At 47.2% G+C, this 20473-nt stretch overlaps 6 protein-coding genes across 6 annotated transcripts; 4 read left to right on the top strand and 2 right to left on the bottom strand.

Moving 5' to 3' along the window:
• Window positions 1-1040: 1040 nt before the first annotated feature.
• DFL_007736 (uncharacterized protein) lies at window positions 1041-2103 on the top strand (the record flags this gene model as incomplete). Its single annotated transcript, XM_067637364.1, has 2 exons — window positions 1041-1186; window positions 1245-2103. The coding sequence occupies 2 exons, from the start codon at window positions 1041-1043 to the stop codon at window positions 2101-2103; spliced, it is 1005 nt and encodes a 334-aa protein (XP_067488888.1).
• Window positions 2104-2251: 148 nt separating this feature from the next.
• Window positions 2252-4049, bottom strand: DFL_007735 (uncharacterized protein; the record flags this gene model as incomplete). Its single annotated transcript, XM_067637363.1, has 3 exons — window positions 2252-2270; window positions 2329-3815; window positions 3873-4049. The coding sequence occupies 3 exons, from the start codon at window positions 4047-4049 to the stop codon at window positions 2252-2254; spliced, it is 1683 nt and encodes a 560-aa protein (XP_067488887.1).
• A 401-nt stretch (window positions 4050-4450) lies between these two features.
• On the top strand, window positions 4451-5754 carry DFL_007734 (uncharacterized protein; the record flags this gene model as incomplete). The annotated part of the gene is made up of 3 exons (XM_067637362.1): window positions 4451-4486; window positions 4568-4924; window positions 4990-5754. The coding sequence occupies 3 exons, from the start codon at window positions 4451-4453 to the stop codon at window positions 5752-5754; spliced, it is 1158 nt and encodes a 385-aa protein (XP_067488886.1).
• Window positions 5755-6083: 329 nt separating this feature from the next.
• On the top strand, window positions 6084-6909 carry DFL_007733 (uncharacterized protein; the record flags this gene model as incomplete). The annotated part of the gene is made up of 2 exons (XM_067637361.1): window positions 6084-6489; window positions 6734-6909. 2 exons carry the CDS (start codon window positions 6084-6086, stop codon window positions 6907-6909), a joined length of 582 nt encoding a protein of 193 aa, XP_067488885.1.
• Window positions 6910-7414: 505 nt separating this feature from the next.
• On the top strand, window positions 7415-10665 carry DFL_007732 (uncharacterized protein; the record flags this gene model as incomplete). Its single annotated transcript, XM_067637360.1, has 7 exons — window positions 7415-7484; window positions 7588-7730; window positions 7799-7966; window positions 8034-8204; window positions 8262-8630; window positions 8683-8806; window positions 8864-10665. 7 exons carry the CDS (start codon window positions 7415-7417, stop codon window positions 10663-10665), a joined length of 2847 nt encoding a protein of 948 aa, XP_067488884.1.
• Window positions 10666-12067: 1402 nt separating this feature from the next.
• Window positions 12068-15227, bottom strand: DFL_007731 (uncharacterized protein; the record flags this gene model as incomplete). The annotated part of the gene is made up of 11 exons (XM_067637359.1): window positions 12068-12235; window positions 12287-12396; window positions 12449-12606; window positions 12669-12757; window positions 12817-13128; window positions 13185-13463; window positions 13524-13763; window positions 13818-13972; window positions 14035-14922; window positions 14984-15143; window positions 15204-15227. 11 exons carry the CDS (start codon window positions 15225-15227, stop codon window positions 12068-12070), a joined length of 2583 nt encoding a protein of 860 aa, XP_067488883.1.
• Between the last annotated feature and the right edge of the window lie 5246 nt (window positions 15228-20473).

The following is a 20473-nucleotide window of genomic DNA, read 5'->3' as shown; positions in this document are numbered from 1 at the left end:
ATGACTTCACGAAGCGGCCTGATGAGGACATCCAAAGTCTCGTTTCTTGGGTAGCTCACGATAATATAAACCCGGCGCTACCTGGTAATTGGGGGTAACCAGAACTGGTTCAGCAAGCGGAATCACTGGTTGCCGTATACTCATATCTCTTATCACGCCTCGAAACCTATGGAAAGGTCGCGTTTTTTCCCCAACCGCTGGGCACATGGGATATAAATGGTATTTCATCGTTGGTTCCATGCATTTCAAGCTGTAAGTCTAATCCTCTAGTCGTCAAATCCCGCTTTATATATGTCAAAGATGGATTGGACGCAGTACTGCCGTGTCCTAGGAGCAAGGAAAAATGCGTCTGAGACAGTTTTCAATTTAAACAAGGTAATGTTGAATCCACGAGAAAACCTCGAATACATGTACATGTAGAGCGTATGTATCCAATTAAAAGGCTTCTAAGGGGGTGGACTGTATTGTTATTATGTATATTAGGTATGCACAGTTTTCAGGTTTCAGTTTTCGGGGGGTTTTTTATATATATTTTTTATTTATTTTTGCAAAATTCGCAAGTCTTGCTTGCTTTGAAATTTCTTTGTTACAAGAAGCAACTAACTACCATTAATTGGTCGACCATGGTCTCGAGGCTGTAATATAGCTATATGGAGGACCCGTACCAGGATTGACGAATAGAGGCCCACACTAATGGCATACAGGCGTTGATTAAAAAATGATACAACAGCTGGCTAGGTACTTATCTTTAACATAGTTGAGGAGTCTGGCGACGAGACAAGCTACTTAGTACTTAAGTGTCACGTCATGCCTACAGAGTAATATACGATGCGGAATGTTGTAAATTGTGACTTAGCTGTGTTGTGTAAATTGACCACCGCGTCGTCGCGCGTTTTGTGTAGACTGCAGGCGAGGGCACCGACAGGGGTTCTGAAGACTGGGATGGAGCTCACAACTTCATTTTCAGCTTCACTAACTACCAATATTTCATACTGCACCCTGTAAACGAAAATATTCATATCGTCGAATACCTATCCAAAATGGAGACCTCCGCAGGTGCAACTTACTCGATTGCGGAAAAGACGAGCGGTGCCAATTCTGACCCTTCGTCCGCCCGCCACGAGGAATACCAATACCTGGACCTGATTCAATATATCCTTGATCATGGTGAACATCGGCCGGATAGGTACATACCATCTTCATTCGTATCATTTCTACATCGTATCACGCTAATATGTTCACAGGACCGGCACGGGCACTATTTCCGTCTTTGCCCCTCCACCACTCAAGTTCTCTCTGAAAGACGATAGCTTCCCCCTCCTCACCACAAAGCGTGTCCACCTCCGCGCTATAATCCACGAACTCCTCTGGTTCGTCTCCGGAAACACCTCTACTGCTCCGCTACAAGCGAACGGTGTCAAAATCTGGGATGGCAATGGGTCCCGTGCTTATCTTGACTCCATCGGTCTAACCGAACGACCTGAGGGTGATCTCGGCCCCGTATACGGCTTCCAATGGCGTCACTTTGGCGCCGAGTATAAGGGTGCAGATGCAGATTATACTGGCCAAGGAGTCGACCAACTCGCCGAAGTTATCCACAAGCTGAAGAACAATCCTTACGACAGACGGATAATTATCAGCGCTTGGAATGTAGCAGATCTCAAGCTCATGGCTCTCCCGCCTTGCCACATGTTCGCTCAATTCTACGTCTCGTTTCCAAAAACCACAAGTGCGCCTGCATGTGGTCCTGACGGCTGCGAGGATCTAGGCCAACTCCCGCAGCTACATTGTCAGCTTTACCAGCGGTCTTGCGATATGGGTCTCGGTGTTCCATTTAACATTGCCAGCTATGCCCTTCTAACAAAAATGATTGCCCATGCCGCCAGTCTGGAACCTGGTACTTTTACACACGTTATGGGAGACGCACACGTTTATAAAGACCATATCGAGCCGCTAAAGAAGCAGCTAAGCAGAGAGCCGAGGAAGTTTCCAAAGATGAAAATCGTCAGGGACGTACCCGATATCGACAGTTTCAAGTTTGAAGACTTCGAGTTATCGGAGTATGAGCCTTGGCCGGGTATTGCCATGCAAATGTCCGTCTAGACTCGGTTATAAAAGTGGGAGATATATAAGAGAATATCGAAGCTGGCTTCTTGTTCAACACGGGGTATATCGATTGGCATTAGTTTGGTTCAGGTTGCATAGTTTTCGGAGCGGGTGTAGATCCATCATTATAATAATATTACGATTATCATTTTCCGACGCAGAATCTGGTTTGCGGTATCGTCAGAAATATCTCATACAGAAAGATGGAAAGGCAGGACTTACTTCTCAAAAACGACCCCAAGGACTTCATCAACTGTGCTTGCGCCCTCCCCTTTACCCATGATCCTGGACATGCAGCCTGCTGCTCTCCTCAGGGTCTCTGCCTTCAGAACTATATCAATGTCCTCGTCGATTTTACGGGCCCCCGCGGATTGGTTGTCTTCCAACCCGGATAGAAATTCGCCCAAATATCTGTAGCATTCCTCGACGAGTACTCTCTGTCTAGAACTGGCGCCGATAGCCTCGCTCCATACATTTTTCGAAGTCCCTTCAAGTCCATCTTCCACTCTGGTCATATCACCAAAGGTGCTAGTCAATGCCCCCATCAGTTGTTGAATAGTCGGTTCATACCCTTCTCCTGTGCATGATATCCCCACTACCCTCCCTTTCTTCAACCCCGGCAGCCCTTTCCTAACCAGGTCGAAGATCCTCCCTAATTTTTCGGGATTTTTTAATTTATCAATTTTATTGACCGCCACAACGACCTCTTTCCCGTTCCCTAAAGCTTCTTCTGTAACTTCCACCGCCTCCTCCAGTGAAGGGTGTCCCACTTCGATCCCAACGTTCTCATCAATTTCCTCAACAGACACCACCAAAACGACTACATCGGCCCCTTCCACTCTCTTCCTAGCCCTTCTCATCCCTTCAACTTCAATCTCATCAATATCACTCCCAAAAACTCCGTTTCTAAACCCCGCTGTATCCCCAAGGACCACCATCCACCCACCCATATCCACAGACACATCAACAATATCCCTCGTAGTTCCCGCCTTGGAACTCACAATTGCTGCCTCTCGCCCCACAATCCTGTTCAGCAAACTACTCTTCCCCACGTTCGGTGGTCCGATGAGTGCTAGATTAATACCGTTTCGCAGGAGTTCGCCTTTGACTGCGTTGGAGAGATATGTATCCATTTGTCCTCTCAACCTTACAATCTCGTCTTTGACGTTTTTTAATAATACTTCCGGTGTTTCTTCAAATTGCTGATCTTCTGAAAAATCGATGAGAGCCTCGAGTTCTCCTCTGGCAGCAAGGAGGGATAGATGCCATTTATCATAGGCCTGTGAAAGGGTATCAGCACCCTTGGTCGTACTCTGAATACTCAACAGCCGTTGAGACTCTGTTTCTGCTGATAGCAGATCAGACAATGCCTCTATCTGTGGAAGAGAGAGGCGGGAGTTATAAAATGCTCGACGTGTGAATTCTCCAGGCTCTGCGGGGAGTATGATGTTTTGTTGTATATTTGGGGTTGAAGACAGATGTGAAGGTGAACATTTTGGTAAAGCTGATAAAACGGATTTAAGTACTGCTGGGCCGCCGTGGAGGTGTAATTCGAGTATATCTTCGCCAGTGAAAGAGTTCGGACCGGGGAAGTAGAGAAGAAGGGCTGAGGGGTCAAGGACTTCGGTAGTTGTGGGGTGGAAGAGTGTGCGTAGGGTAGCAGTGCGGGCTTTGGGGAGGGGCTTGGAGGGACAAAGTGTCCGATAGATCTATGCAATCGATTAGAAAGAAGCACAGGGAGATATCTAGGCTGTCTGAGAACTCACATGGGTGCACAGAGGGCCGGTTATTCGAACGACAGCAATAGCGGATTTGCCAGGAGGCGTGGATAGCGCGTAAACCGTACGATTACTCTCATTGCCATAGCTATGGAAGTCATTTTGCGCATTCGATGCATACGAGTAGGCCCTAATAATGCCTCCCAATCGTCTTGAGGGGGTCATCGGGGGGCCTAGAAGGCCCTGTTGGCGGCGGGCCTGACAGAGAACAGCCCGTCTCAGGCTGTTGCCTGGTCTTAGTAGTCGCAGAGGCCTCATTGACTAGGCTTTCAGAGGCATCCAAGATATATTTAATAGTTCTAGGAGAAGTTCCCGGACACATCTAACCTCTTGCATCTTGGGGATCTCAACGTTAGTTGTTGCGGAAAGGATTTATGCGTTGTGGTGTGGTATTTTTTCCTCTGCGATTTGAAATTCAGTCCGACGCGACGCCGGGATTCAATTGCGACTCATTCTCCATCGTCATTGTCATCACCATCTCTCGACACCCGACATCCCCGGCTTCAACGACGAAACTACTGTTTATATATCATACACCGATTGGCGCTATAGCGAAGGGAATAACCATGGCGAACAAACATTGGGAACAAGATAAAGATGCTGTAAGTAACCCCAACGTCCCATTTAGAAGCTCTCGAAGCTCATACACTCCTACAGGCGCATACTCACTCCCTTTCTCACAGACCGTCTACATCGGTAATCTTGACGAACGCGTAACCGACGCCCTGGTATGGGAACTCATGCTACAAGCCGGCCGAATCTCCAATGTCCATCTACCCAAAGATCGCGTGACCCAGACACACCAAGGCTTCGGCTTTGTGGAATTCGTATCCGAAGAAGATGCAGAATACGCGGCGAGGATAATGAACCAGATACGATTGTATGGGAAACCGATTAGGGTTAATAAAGCGTCGGCGGATAAGCAGAAGACGGTGGAGGTCGGAGCGGAATTGTTTATTGGAAATTTGGATTCGATGGTGGATGAGAAGACGCTTTATGATACGTTTATGACTTTTGGAACGATTACGGCGCCGCCCAAGGTGGGTACCCTCTCTACTATTTTGCTTTATTGTGGTCAGACGGGACGGTGCTAACGGTTTACTAGATTGCACGCGATGAGGCGGGCATATCGCGCGGTTTCGGCTTCGTTCAGTTCGACAATTTCGAGTCCTCCGATAAGGCAATCGATGCCATGCAGGGTCAATTTTTGATGAACAAGGAGATATCGGTATCATACGCTTTCAAGAAAGATGGCAAGGGAGAGAGGCACGGTGACCAGGCAGAACGTCTATTGGCATCACAAGCTCGCAAGAACAACGTCCAAGTACAAGTACAGCCGTTACCATCCGCACTTCTCGGGCAGCAGGCCACAGCTCCACCTGCGCAGCAACCTGCGCAGGCTGCAGCACAGTCCCAAATCCCCCATGTTGCACCGGCTCCCCAAACCGCAGCCCAGGGATACCAGCAGCAGATGCCACCAATCCAACCACCCCACCAAGGATACCCACCTCAACCACCCTCCGGCTACCCACCGCAAGGTTACGGCGCACAACCGTCTTACCAGAACCCGCAAGGGGCGTACAGACCACCCCCTCCGGCTGCTCCACCGGTCGGTGCACATGGACTACCCTCGCGGCCACCCCCGCCGATGGGATTTGGAGGACAACCTGGATACGGCGCACCAGCTCAACCTCCTCCGGCTGGCTTTGGCGGTGCATACCCACCAGCTGGATTTAACAACTCATCGATGGGGAGGGGGGCTGCGCCTTATGGCGTCCCGCCTCCGGGAGCCCCACCAATGTATCCGCCTAACCCTGTACCATATGGGAATGTACCACCACCACCGGCAGGATTCAACCAAAGGAGATAGAGACCCCGACGTTGAAACCCCGTGGAGGTTGGTATATGAGACCATGTTTGTTTAAAAGATTGCTTTGAGGCTTTGTTTAGGAGGCGTTAAGGGGTTCAAATTGTATAGTAGGTTGAGCATTTTTACTTATGTGGAATTTACAAGCATCGAGACCTCCAAGGTCTTATTTTTCTTCGCTGTTCATATCATGATATTACACAATAGATTTCATTCATCTGTCATTTTTATATTTATGGGGCACGAGGCAAAGTAAGAGCTCACTGAAGATAAAACGAGGGGCGGTCAACGTGGGTACCCTGAAAATAGACGGATCGGCAGATAGGGACGAAATGGACAGCAGCAGAACATCTCTGCTGCGAGATCGCAGCGTTTACCGTTCTAGCGAAGGCGAGGTTGCAGAAATGTCGACTCCGCAGACCTACGTTCCGCGACACTTGGTTTATAACGGCCGTCGCCCTATGACAAAGGAAAATGGGTATCGGAACCGAGGGGGTATTACTACTAAGAGTGCTTATTCGAAGGGATTGCAGCCAAATCGAGAGACCCAGGACGATACCGGAGGGCGGTTCACCCACTACATCGAGGCGCATAGAATCGAGACCGTATACACAGCAGGAAGCTCAAGCCCCGACTTCCGAAGACATCTTGAATCCAAAGCTAAAGGAGACCACGGAGGGAAAGACGTCGAAAAAGAGGCCGAAGAAGTAGCTCCAGAACAAGCCACCAAAGACAAAGGTTCCGGAATCCGATGCTCCTTCGAAGCCATTACTTTCTTTCCTCTCTTTCCTCCCCCACTTCTTCTGCTGCATCTCCACCCGCCCTTCGTACACCAAAATTCAGCACCTGGTAATCCCAACCTCGCAGGTTTGCGTCGATACCAGAGCCTTAAGTTTCCTCCAATCACTCCCATGCCAGGAATTCCTCTTACTAAACTACATAGTCCAAGAATTATTCACAGACAATGGGGTAATAATACTAGTGAGGATACCGGAATATGATACATTGATTGAAAGCGCTTTAATGGGGCAGATGAGGACTGTGAAGAGGCCGTGGACGGCAGGGGAGAGGGAGGGGTATGTGGAGCATACGGCGGGATTGTATGCTAGATTGCTGAAGAAGTTGGAGGGGAGGAGGCGGTCAATCATCATGTCGTGATCAGGACAGATGCGTTTATACTTTATATCTACACCACCAATATCAACAGCCCTAGATAATACTAAATTATAATTGCATGTTTCCAGAGATCGAAGTTGAATAATGTCATCATACCCATGTAAAAGACGGTATCTGCATCGGAGAGCGCGAACCATACCTCTGTATCCTGTTCTGAGTCTGGATCCTGCCCTGAGTCTAATGCTGAGAGAACCCCAAGTCGCGTGTTTTGGTGTTGGAAATTGCAGCAGCCAAACCTCAGTCGACCGCCTCTTCTTCCCCATCCCTCGCGCCTGAATTCATCCCACTCTCCTCCTTCTCAACGTCAACCACGACTTTTGGTCTTCTCACCATCGTCGCGCGAAAGGCATCCTCTCCACCATTCATTGGAATCTTCCTGTGCCTGGCTCATCACCACCTTCAAAACCCAATCGTCTTTCCTTTACCTCGACCGAATCTTTCGCTGTCAACAACCTCCAGCAAAAGCTTCCTCCCCACCCCTGCAGCCATGGACGAAAACATGAAACAGCTGGCCCAGCTGCTGGCCAACTCATTAGATCACTCTCAGAACAAAGAAGGTGCGTTATATCCTTCGCCTATTGCCCATACTGCCGCCCCAATGACTGCGAAGTCAAAAAACTGCAAGCTCGATGCCGTACTAACATGGATCCTCTCTTGCAGCCGAAAAACAACTGAAGTCCGTAGAAACCACCCCGGGTTTCCCGTTAATGCTCCTTCGAACCGTCGCCACCCCAGAGTTACCGATTACTGTTCGACTTGCCGGTGCACTGTTCTTCAAGAATCTCATCAGACGAAGCTGGACTGTTAGTTCCATCCTATTCCTCGTCCGTATAGCTTCGGAAGGCTAACGAAGACACGTTAAACTCTACAGGATGAAGAAGGAAACCACAAATTCGCATCTAGCGATGTTGCAGCTATCAAATCCGAGCTCCTAGGGGTTATGATCCAGGTCCCGCCGAATCTACAAGTCCAAATCGGTGAAGCTATTAGCGTCATCGCAGACAGCGATTTCTACAAGAAGTGGGATACGCTCGTCGCCGTATGTAAAACTCTACAAAGAAATTGGAGCAAAATGGATGGAAATGCTGATATAATTGGTATAATAGGAGCTCGCATCAAGGCTAGATCCAAACAACCCGTCCGTTACAACCGGCGTCTTGACCGTAGCACATTCCATCTTCAAGCGATGGAGACCGTTATTCCGTTCCGACGAGTTATTCTTGGAGATCATACACGTTCTAGAACGGTTTGGAGGGCCGTATCTGAAGCTGTTGAAGGCACGATATCCGCCATTCTCTCTATAAATGAAACGCCTAATCTAACATCCTCCATAGGCCACGGATTCCCTGATAGAATCGAGCAAATCTGATAAGGCCAAGCTTACAGAGCTGTATAAGATGCTGAATCTGCTCATCAAGATCTTTTTTGACCTCAGTTGTCAAGAACTACCGCCAGTTTTTGAAGAAAATCTATCACATATCTTTCAGCTATTCCACAAATACTTGACAACTTCCAGCCCATTGTTGGCGACTTCGGATGAAGAAGAGTCTGGACCGGAAGAATATGTGAAGGCTGGGATCTGTGAGATTCTGGTCCTGTATATGCAGAAATACGAAGACGTTTTTGGAGCCCTCACATCTGACTTCGCAAATGCAACTTGGACTCTTTTGACCACTACAGGATTAGAACCAAAATATGATATCGTAAGTTTGTATCTGCCCTCTCAGATAAATCCCACTACTAATATTATGACAGCTCGTCAGCAAAGCGTTGAAGTTCCTGACTTCCGTAGCTGGTAATCAAAGACACAAAGATGTTTTCAGCAATGCTTTAGATGAGGTTATTCAAAAGATCATAATTCCCAACATGACACTACGGAGTATGTACCCCCGACATACACTCTCTATAGTATTTGACTTACTAACACCGTGGTCAGCATCGGATGAGGAGCTATTTGAGGATGACCCAATCGAGTTCATCAGGCGCGACCTTGAAGGGTCGGACAGCGACACCCGCCGAAGAGCAGCCAACGATTTCCTCCGACAGCTTATGGAGCAGTCAGAACGAACTGTCACCGAAACCACAAACAAATACATCCATGAGTTCCTAGCGAAAGGCGACTGGAAGTCTAGGGATACAGCTCTTTACCTGTTCAACTCGATTGCAATCAAGGGTGTTGTCACGCAGTATGGTGTCAATTCGACAAATCTTCTCGTTGATATCATTGGTTTCTTCCAACAGCATATTGCACCAGATCTAAGCAAGGGTAGCGTGCACCCGATTCTCCGAGTCGACGCTATCAGATTTATCTACACTTTCCGAAGCCAGTTCACTAAGGATCAGCTCATCCAGATCATTCCATTGCTTATCACACACTTGGGTTCATCTGAATACGTTGTCTACACATACGCTGCTATTACTATCGAAAGGATACTGTATCTTCAAGTTGACAAGAAGCCACTCTTTGCGAAAGAGGAGATAGGACCTGCCTCTGGCGAATTACTGACTAGGCTTCTCGGTCTGATCACACGAGATGCCCGACCAGAGAAGATTGCAGAAAATGAATTCTTAATGCGCTGCGTGATGAGAATTCTTATCATCTGCAGGGAAGATGCAGCATCCCATGCGGAGACTGTCCTCGACAACCTCATCAAGATTACAGTCGAGATCAGCAAGAACCCCAGCAACCCTAGGTTCAACCACTATCACTTCGAAGCTCTCGGTGCCTTGATCCGTTTTGTGGGCCCGCTGAACCCAGCTCATTTCGAAAATGCCCTAAGCACCCCATTCTTAGGAATCTTGCAAGCCGAAGTCTCGGAATTCCTTCCCTATGTCTTCCAGCTCCTCGGATTGCTCCTGGAATGCAACCCCAATACTCCACTCCCAGAACTTTACCAACGTCTCATCGACCCAATCCTTGCCGTCACCCTCTGGGAAACCCGTGGAAACATCCCGGCGTTGGTCAGACTTTTGAATGCCATCTGCGCCCGTGAAAGCCAGCATATCCTCAAAAACCAAAAGATCGTTCCAATCTTTGGTATCTTCCAGAAGCTTCTTTCGGTCAAGTCTACCGAATCGTCTGCGTTCGATCTTCTTGACGGATTAGTCGCAAATTTCCCAACCGATGCGCTAAATCCGTACATCGGTCAAGTGTTCAACCTCATCATGATCAGACTCACAGGTTCTCGGACCGAAATTCTAACATCGAGGTTTACAAAATTCTTCTACGTTCTTGCTTCACGCGTTCAAGAGGGTATGGGCCCAGACTGGGCAATCAGCGCGGTCGATAGCGTTCAGTCAAAGGTCTTTGGAGAACTTTACAAAGCATTTATAATCCCCGCCACCCAAAAGTTGACAAAATTCCTCGATCGAAAGACCGCAGTGGTGGGACTTACAAGGATCGTAACGTCCTCAAAGGTTGCGGTTATAGGTGGAGATTACTCTAATATGTGGGCGGGAAGCATTAACGCTTTACTAAAGCTTTTGGAGGTCCCGCCTACCCCCGCTGAAGGTGGGAGTGGGTACGATCCAACTACTGAGGCGGATCTGGATGATGTGTCGTTTAGCGTTAGCTTTGCGACTTTGAATACGGCGAGGAAGCCTGTTACTGATCCGTTCGCTCATGTGGTGGATGTAAGGAAGTGGGTTGGTGGGGAGGTTAAGAAGAGTCAGGCTTATCAGCAGAGGAATTCGGAGCTTGGGGGTGATGTTAAGGCAGTGTTGGATGGATATGCCTGATGTTTTTTACCAGATTTTCTTCATTATTGATTTAAGAAAAGCCTCTATAGCATTCAGGTTCCCGGGTTGTCCCCCTCCGAGGAGGTTTTTTTTTTAACATTGAAACTTGATAGAAATCAGAATTTATCATTTTCAGATCAGGTTTATCTCTCTTAAAGAAAACATTACAGGTGATCACTCCCGGGTATAACGAAGTCTTCCCGCCCTATAGATCTCGAAATCTAGCCCCACAAAGTTAATGAATTCATAAACTGGCTTCGTATTGATATATCGATATTCGTACACCTAGTATCCTATCGGATGGGCATCCATGTAGCCCAACTGGCCATCGTCAGAACCCTTTCGATCGCCACCAACATCTTGTGTAACCTCGGAGATCAAATTGATGAGAGCTGCGATTCTGATTCTTCCTTTGCAATTGGCCCCCTTCTTCTCCTTTTTTACTTTTCTTTGCTTTGTCTACATGTATGTATCTCATCCTATCCTACCTACGTCCTTTAATAATCAAAAAGAAAAATTCGAGAAGACCTGCAAATACACAAACCCTAAGATGAAGGAGAAGAATGTAAAAAAAAGCAAATAGGTACAATGCATGATGTCAATACTTAAAACAACCATCGGAAAAAGTCGAAGACACCGAAGCCTTCACGGTAAATCAATCTCCAAAAAAACCAAAAAAAAACCAGAGATAAAAATTTTAATATCACAACCCGAATAATGCCCTGTAGGAGTAAGGATATAGTGATAAGGAAATTAATAATAAAAAACACCACATCATGATCGTGAGCGTGCAATCAATAATAATAGTAATAGAACAAAAATACAAAAAAAAAAAAACGTCTGTGTGCGTGTTAAAGCAGTAAAAGACTAAAAAATACAAAGTGATAATGTTCCAAGTAAATACAGTGAAGGGAAAGATATTTTTAAGAGAGAGGGGGGAAAGGGGAAAGAGGGAGAGACATTAAAGAGAAATGATGGAGACTGTTCCGTCTGACAAAAAAACATCCCGTAAAACGATGCTGACGAATTTTTCTGGGCAGTGTACGTAGCTCCTGTTTTTCTAGGCCAATTTTGTAGCCCAAGTAGTACAGTCAATGAAGCAGGAGAGCCGGGGATAAGTAAAACAATGAGGGAAGGGGAAAAGAAAAGAAACGTGACGAATAATATTCAAAATCAGCTTCAGCGCTAAGGAGGAAATATCAAAATCCCTTGTTATGATGATGGGGTATTAACGGAACGGACTTCTACCGCGAAAACATTCGTAGTAGGAGTGATGCTATGCAAAACAGAATGCAAGAGTTTAATGTGAATTCATTCGTAAATACTGAGAGAGAAGATTAACGCTCGTCGGAAGGGTCTTATCTGCCGTCGGGTAAGGATTAAATTATTCGCCCCTTTATATCTATTTGTCTGGTGGCGAGCTGTTAATGGTATCCTGTTCAGAGGGGTGGAACGAAGCTGAAGAAGAGGCTTCCGATGTGGTAGGAACTGGAAGCGCTACAACCGAGGAGTGAGTTGGTGGCGATGCGGCCCCAGAAGAAGGAGAAGAACTGGCAATCATTTTTTCGATCTAGCGGGTTATTAGCATGATTCTTTCGGCAAACGCTGCTGGTGAACTTACGGCATTGAGTTGCTTTCCGTAACTGAATCGCTTTAGGTTTGCCAACTGGGGTTTAATGGCCTCGATAAGCGTGTCTCTATCCTCCTCATCTAGAAGGAACAGCAATTTCTCTGTTTCAAGTTAGATAGTGTTATAGATTTATCAATTGCTAAGTAAACTTACGAATGACGTAGTTGCCGTATTGGTCCTTCATGAGAGTCTGCAGAGGTGGGGGGCCATCGACACTCTTAGGGGTCGTGATGATACCCAGGATCTCCTTTCTTTGTTTCTCGTTTCCGTATTGAATACTCTTCTCAACGACATTGGAAGCAAATTTGTGCCTAGGAGAGCCAGTTAGTCCCAATGTATACGGGAAAGCGAGCAAGCTATGATGTTGCCTTACTTGGAGAACTGGATAACATGTTCAGAGACAACATGGATAATCTTAGCTCGGTCATCCGGCTTCCCATGCTCGATGACATGTTGGGTGACCTAGTAAGATCCGTCAGCGCTGTAAATACCGAGCTAATGGAGGAAACAGGGTTGCCTACATAATTGCCGTACTGATCTTGGATCAAAGCATAAAGGCACATATTGAGTTCTTGTAAGATTGAAGACTGAGCAGGCTCGTCGCAATGCTCAAGCATGCGCTGAATCACACGGCAACCATACGGGTGAGTGGCTAGACTTTGTACCTGACCCTTAAACGCTTTCAAGATGAAATCGATATGTTGGGCAGGAACTCTTTCGATAGCCTTCTGCACAACATGGTTGCCGTTCTGGTCCTTTACGCATTTGAGAACATTGCCGTCAATCTCCTTAATCAATGTTGCCTGCTGTTCGGTCAAGACATGCTCAAGGGCCTAGTGATTTGTTAGTAAAATGATTCATGGTCGCCCTGGTGGTACCTTTTATCTACCTTTTGGACCACTCTACACCCGTACATCTGCAGAGACAGTTTAAGCACATGTCCTTCCATTTGCTTCGCCAACATGGCCTTTTGAAGTTGGTTGCCATGTTCAAAGAATTTCTGGATGACATAATTTCCGAAGACATCGGTCATCAGTTGGAGGGCATTTGGTCGAATCTCAGAAAAGATGACATCCTTTTCGTCTGAAGTGGCCGTCTCGAGCTTCTGCTGAATGAATCTGGAACCGTGTTGATCACCACTGAATTCGACAACATGGTTGTAAATGTCCTAAAAGTAGACATGTTAGTGTTTAACTTTCGATTACCCGTTTTACGGCACTGGACAAACCTTAAGCTCATATCGTTTTGTTTTCGCATTCTTTCGGAAATCCTCTAGCAACATGCTTCTCAGATTCAGCTCCTCGCCGCGTCGTGGTTGAGTTGCTAAGGACGCAGTGTTTGTGCTCATGGGAGACCCGGGGTAGGACATCCTCGTGAATGGAGAAGCGGTACCGGAGTCAAATACAGACTGTCCGAATTGCTGGTAGAATTGTTGACCATTGTCTCTCACGCTAGAGTTGCCGAAATTCTGACATCTAGTTAGAATTAATCTGAAAGGAAAACGTTCGAGGATTTTACATACGACGCTGTTGTGTCGGGCCGACATGTGGGCAAGAGCAGGCTCGTGGGGGAAATATGCACCCGAGATGCTTCGACGATACCCGTTGTTCGCGATATCTCCTGAACCAGGGAAGTTGTTGCCAAATTGAGACCCAATACGGTACTCTTGAAAGTTGTCTGCGATCTCAGTTAGCACAAATCATGTGTGGTTAATACCGTGGGTCAGATTCCATTCTTACCAGGCTGGGACGGCTCGGCTCGATTCCAAGGTGAATATGACGAAGCTCCACCCCTCTGGCTGACCTCATTTCGAGGGAATGTGTACTCACTGAGTCGGGGGTAAGGGTTTTGTTGAACTGGGGCTTGAGTATATGGCGCAAAGAGGCTGCGTCGGCGCTCTCCGCTGAACGGGTCTTGCCCTTCATCGATGGACAGATGGCGAAAGGCGGAGAGGTTGTCACCATCGTGCTGCTGGGGAGCGGCAAAATCCTCAAACCTCGATCGTGACTGCTGTGATTGGTGGCCAACGGGATTCGGCATCATGCTATAGTTGCCAAAGGCGTCCTTTTCGGTCGTTTCGTATGGGGAAATCGAGTGGTTTCGCTGACGAGGGGGCAAGCTTTCGCTTCTATCGACGTTGCTACCAAGGCTAGCTAAACTGCCCATCATATCCAGTGCGTGAGAGGTTGACATAACGCGACCACGTTGTGTATCTGGTTCCAATCCACTAAACATCGAGTGAATGCGTCTATCGTCGTCGAAAACTGACTGTCCAACAGATTTGAAACGTTGGTGTTTGCCAAATGCCTTTCTCCCATCGGTAGACCTTCCTCGCCCACTGCTATCGTTGCTTTCCAGGGATTCCGAGACTCGAGCGTTATCTAGAAGTGACGACGAGGTTCCAGTGAAGGACGTACTAAAGAATGGCGACGGGCTACCCTGGCGGCTTCGATTTTCTGGGTGGCCGTTGGCTCCTTCATGGAATCTGCCGGGAGATCTAGAAGCGTGATGGTTGATAGTCTTGGTGCCAGGGGACGTTCCTCCTACCCAGTTCGGCTTTGAGACCGGCCAAGTATCGTATTCTCCTCCAAGAGCGGATGATCCAGTCTTCCCTTCTACATGATCATCTATCAATAAGTTAGCGTTGCCCGTGCTATCACTCATCCCCGATATCCAGAGCTGACATACCCTGTGGCTTCTGCGGAACAAAGCTTCGTTTGCCCCAGATATCCCAACTCGATCCATTACCAAGGCTCTGGCTAAGAGATGAGTTCTGTGGTGCTGATAGGTCATCGCCGTTCACTGGGTTTATCGTGTTCTTTGCATCTCCCAACCGACCGTTTCGGTTCTGCAGTTCCCGTCCGATTAGTGATCCGGCTTGTTGCCCAGAGAATACTTGGGAACCTACAGGAGTTCCGGTTGACGTCGCCATTTGGAATTCGATGGCGGGGGTTGTTCGTTTGTTTGTTCGTTATATACCGTTTGCGGGTATATGGAAATGGTTGTCTCAAAGATACAGATGAGAAGATGACGTTTTTGAGCGGAAGAAAAAAGTGGTGGGAGATATATTCAATCGGTTCTAACAAAGGTTCGTATCAGGCCCAGACCGGGCAGCGAGAAGGTAGGATGGCGACTATAGACGATTGCGATGCTATTATTAGTACGATGAGGATACTTTACAAAAGATTGTTTGTCGAGGAAGTCTGACAGTGCGGTTTGATGGAAATAGAAGCAAAAGAACAAGCGATCGCGTACTTACCAACAGTCGGCTGAGCTGAACTGAGGCCAAACGACCGGGTGATTTATGCTGATAAAACTACCCAGCGTATTATTGCTGTCGGGGTCTCCACCCCAGAACTCTGAAACAATGCTAACTGGCCCCGAACGGTTCTAGCTGGTCGCGTGTGCCGTCTGCTATGCTGGGAGCGGACCGGCTTCAGTACTTTCGACAGACGCTTGAGTAGAACGGAAATATCTCAGCTTCCTCGGTGAATGCAGGAGTGTATGTACGTATACGTTGAGGGAAGAAAGGAGGTCCGGTCAGTTGTCTGCAGAAGAGACGGGCCCCTGGATAGATAAAACAAGCGTCGACGAGACTAATTCCCACCGCTGATTAGGGTTCAACAGACGGCAAACAGTTTCGACTACAGGGGTTGGACGGGAAGTTCGCGAGAGGATGTTCCAGAACCTGGGTGTCGAGTCTGCAAAGGGGACTGTTGTTACTGCTAATGTCCTTTCCCGTTGATAGCCAGCGTCCTCTGACAATCTTGTACGTGTCACAAAACTGTCGGGGGTCGCAGTTCAGATCGTTTTCGGAACGTCCGTGTTTGTGTAGCCGTCAAAGGCGTTACGAGTCTGTCGATTGCGCAAAGGCAAAAACGAGAGGTAAGGATTGTTGGTGCGGGTTCGGGACGAAAATAATGTTGGGAGCGGAGATTGGCGACTCGATTTGTGATCCTGCCACTGTCAGGGCCGCTTCTTGGGGAAGATAGGGGAGGAAATTTCGAAGATGACAGCTGAATCTTATGCTGGCTAGAAGAGTGTCAGAGATGAGATCCGGTATTTATATATATCGGTGGCGGGTAGTGTGAAAGGCGAGCTTACTGAGGGGAGTAGATGAAGTCTGGTGATGCCGTCGAGGAGAAGATGTCAATGGAGGGGAGGATTCGAAGTTGGAGATGTGTCGTAGTAAGTGTGGTAGGAAGTGGAAGTGGTAAGCAGGTGTAGGGGTGTAGCTCGCTTATGAGTCTTCGAACGGTTCAAAAGGGCAGTTGGGCTCCCAAAGCTATCGGCCTCGCGTGAAGGAACAAACGAACGAAGGAACGATATCAAACCAATCTCTGTATCAGATATCAGATACTGATGTACTGATCCTTCGCAGCTTAACTACCCTGTCACTATCCTCTGTTATTCACTCGACCAGGCTACCGTTAGCTAAGTACCTATGCATATGCAACTTGTGTCTAATATAAAGACCAGACGAATGAACGACTGAATGAACGGACGAACTATTAAAGGAACGGATGAACACCGAAAGAAAGAAAGAAAGGAATGAAAGCTAAGAAAGCTAACAAAAGAAAGACAAAAAATGCAGTTCAGTGCAGAGGCTCCTAGGTTTGATTGAGTTCGCGGGAAGTGACGGCAGCGGCGCAACATCGAACCACGGGATGGTAGCACTAACTGGATGAAAGAGGGAATAACAAGGACGAGGAAGCCGGGGAGATATTATTCTGGTGCTCAGAATGTGTATTCAGAAGATCGCAGACGGCCGCTTCGAAAAAGAAAAGAAAGCTCGATACATGATATTGGGACTAGTGAACCCACTCTTGCATGAAATAGAAGCGAAATGGCCAACCGTCAGATATGGGGGGAAATATTGGCGTCGAAGGTCCTTCTCAAAGCTGGGGAAGTCTGGAGAACCTGAGCACTCGAGCTCTTGGGTCCGGAAAGCAAGCAAGGAAGCAACCAATCACTCAATCGATCAAGCATCGGCTTGAAGTCGAGTGCACTGCCAGGGGTATTATTGCGGATCTCGACATTTGCCAACCAAACAGTAATACCTGTCTCCAAACAGTCGACATGTAGGAAAGCAAGAAAAAAGCAGTTGCGCGTCCTCCATTACTTACCGGAAAACTATTCGAACTTTGGACGAGATGCGGTTGCCTTCGGAGATGACGTTTTAAGGCGGCAGTTCTTGGTTTAAGAAAGAGGGTCGAGTACTCGACGACTAGATAAACGTTGCTGACGAAGCCCCAGACAATTCGAGAACAGCTACCACCAGCGTCCGCCAAGTATATAACTACTACCTTTTGCTAACTACTCGAATCTAATATGTTCGTTTGTGCGAGAATTTTGGGGGTTTCAAAGCTCACAAGCTTCTAGTCTGGCTGAAGGTTTGAAAAAGACCAAACCGACGTTATAGCCAGGGGGGGATGAAGACAATCGAGCCTGCAGCTGGCTGCGGGGAAAACCTCGAAATCCACAAAAAAAAAAAGAACCAGAAAAAATATGTACAAGTTGAAGGAAGATGATAACGAGACGATGTTGGCGGGAGGATGAAAGAAAACAAAGATACTCTTCGAGTTGTCTGGAATGGATTATTATTGCTTATTACTTATTACCCAGAGCACAGATGTTTTGGGGGGGGCGCACGCAGGCAAGTATGTGGCCTGCCTGAATGAACATGCGCTGCTGTATCAGAGGTTGAAAGTGGTGGGCATGAGGGCACCCCGGGCGATCTATGCTTGAAACATGCACAGGCGGAATGGCCAGCTATATTTTACTGCATTCCAGCACCCAGAAGAGGGCCATTAACTGTCAGATACGATCTCTGGCCTCGATCCTCCGCAGCGTGGCCTAATTTAACAATTATCTATGGACTCTGGCTCTGGGTCCGGATATCAATTGATGCCAACTGGCTTGCTCATAGTAGCTTAGGTTACCTGGCACAGCCGCACGAGGTACAAGACCAAATTTAAACCGTCGATTTGCAATTGTAATTGCGTGATGATAAGTGTAATACTTATATTAACTCGGGGCGCTCGTGGTCGGTTCACCACTGCCGGTAAAATATAATATCACAAGGGCACCTGTTGTGCTCCGTGGACAGTATTTTATCTATGGTCGACACTTCCCGTACCATGAAGTTTCTGCCAACAACGAGGTTAGCGACGGGACCGGTAGAAGTCCTGATAGGGTGCCGTGCCCTGATATCACGATAAACTATAGCGCTATTGATGCCAAACTCTAGCTGGATAGCCTGAGTAGAACACCCTTGTATGTAGCCTCTTGGAGCCCTGTCGGTGTACAATCCAAATTTGCCATCTCGGTATTTGCTCAGACCCCGTCGACGCAATGACAATAAGATTTTTCTACGCCCGCACGAAGCGAAGATTTGTGCAACCTGTCCAACCCCAGCACAGCTCGGATTCCCATCGATTGTGCATCCGAAAAAGCTAAGACGACGTCAACATCGATATCAATTCAACGCACCCTCCCCCAAACTAAAATCTTCAAGATTCAAACCTTAGCTTCGTCCCTTGAACAAAACGGATGTTTTGATGTTTTGAGTCAAAATATCTGAAACTGTTGGTTGTGGGTGGCCCATGCAGAGTGCAGTTAAGCTAAAAAGTTACCCGCTTTTGGAGTATGCCCGTTAGTATTAGCGAGAGGGGGCGAGTGGTCCCAAGATATCTTCGCTGTCTTCGACTGGCCTTAGGCTGAGAAGGATCTCGATCGGCCAGCCTGGATTCTTTTCCGTATCCGCAAACCTTCTTTTGCCGCATGTGCATGTATACCGACATACATAGGGGAATACTTTGGCCGAAGTGGAGTGTGAAGTATCTGTCGATTATATGCATGAGCGTGCGGCTGCAGTTGGCTTGCAGAGCTCGAGGACTGTTGGAAAAATGATATCCCCATCCTGTTTCAATTGACATTTAGGCGAAGGACATGTGCAGTACTTGCAGGTACTTAATGTTGACTTACATACAGGTACAACTAGTCTGGAGACTTGTGGAGCCTGCAGAAGACAAAAATCATACCCTTGGTAGGACAAGACAGGGGCTTTTGGTTGTTCCGGTGAAGTCATGATCGCTGATGTGCTTGATGTGCTGTTCAATTCTACATCCTGCATGATATATTCACGCTGGCCATTGTGCTAGCCAGGTGGTGGTTTCAAGAATCGAAGCCTGTTCAATCCATAGTTAATATTGGGGATGCATGCTATATTTCCATTGCTTGCATTGCAGCTTGCAAGCTTGACGATCCTGGTGAATCTCCATATAATGATCATGAACAATGAATCCTAGTTACTACCTAGGTAGTGGCCCTAGCTTAGGATTCGGTGGCCAGGATGCCTTGAAGTTTGTCGACAAAGGAGACCAAAGGTATTGTATCATCACATTGCATAAATCGAAGCAGCGAAGGTCTCACTAGCCAGACATCCGCCACACACAGCCACACTAGCTATATGTAGAACGGATTGCTGATAGATGAACTCGAGACAATTGAGTATCACGATCCGACTATTTTTTTTTCTATGACTGAGCCACCATCAGTCCATGCCCGCGCAGTGTCTGTATGTATGTACATGTGTAGATATAATCCCATGTGAGAGTAATTATTTTCCGACCGAAACATAGACGTTTCGTCCCGGCACATTCGAATACCTATGACCGCGAATCGATTATTGAAATTTCTGGAGAAAGGGGGAATCCATTCGGTTTAAACGACGGCTGTATTACTAAATTTCGCCGTTACATGTTACCCAATTAACATTACTACCATTTTGTCTTTGACTTAATTAATTATAACTAACACTGATTATGATACTTAGTACTAGTGTGACCATGGAACGCATAACCTTCTCATGATACGTGTGGTAGCCGACACATGGCTTCCCCAACGGCCGTAGCACTACGTATACCGTGTGATGTTGTTTATCTTATAAGTTTATCGACATATCACAAATAACTAACTGAAATCTAGATCTAGCTGGACTAGAATCAGTTGTAATTTCCTTTGATTATCGATAATTGCGCTTTATGCCTTTTTTGGTATCCCATTTCCACAATCCAATCCATAACTAAGACAGTCGATGGGGTGGAAGTCGGCTAGACGGTGCTATATTTAGACACAGCGCCAACAGATTCTACAAGCACCATGTGCACCACTGGC

Source organism: Arthrobotrys flagrans (genome assembly GCF_004000055.1).
Source record: "Arthrobotrys flagrans strain CBS H-5679 chromosome Unknown unitig_8, whole genome shotgun sequence".
NCBI lineage: Eukaryota > Fungi > Ascomycota > Orbiliomycetes > Orbiliales > Orbiliaceae > Arthrobotrys > Arthrobotrys flagrans.
Note: the sequence above shows the minus strand (reverse complement) of the source record. Positions and strands in the feature narration are given on the sequence as shown.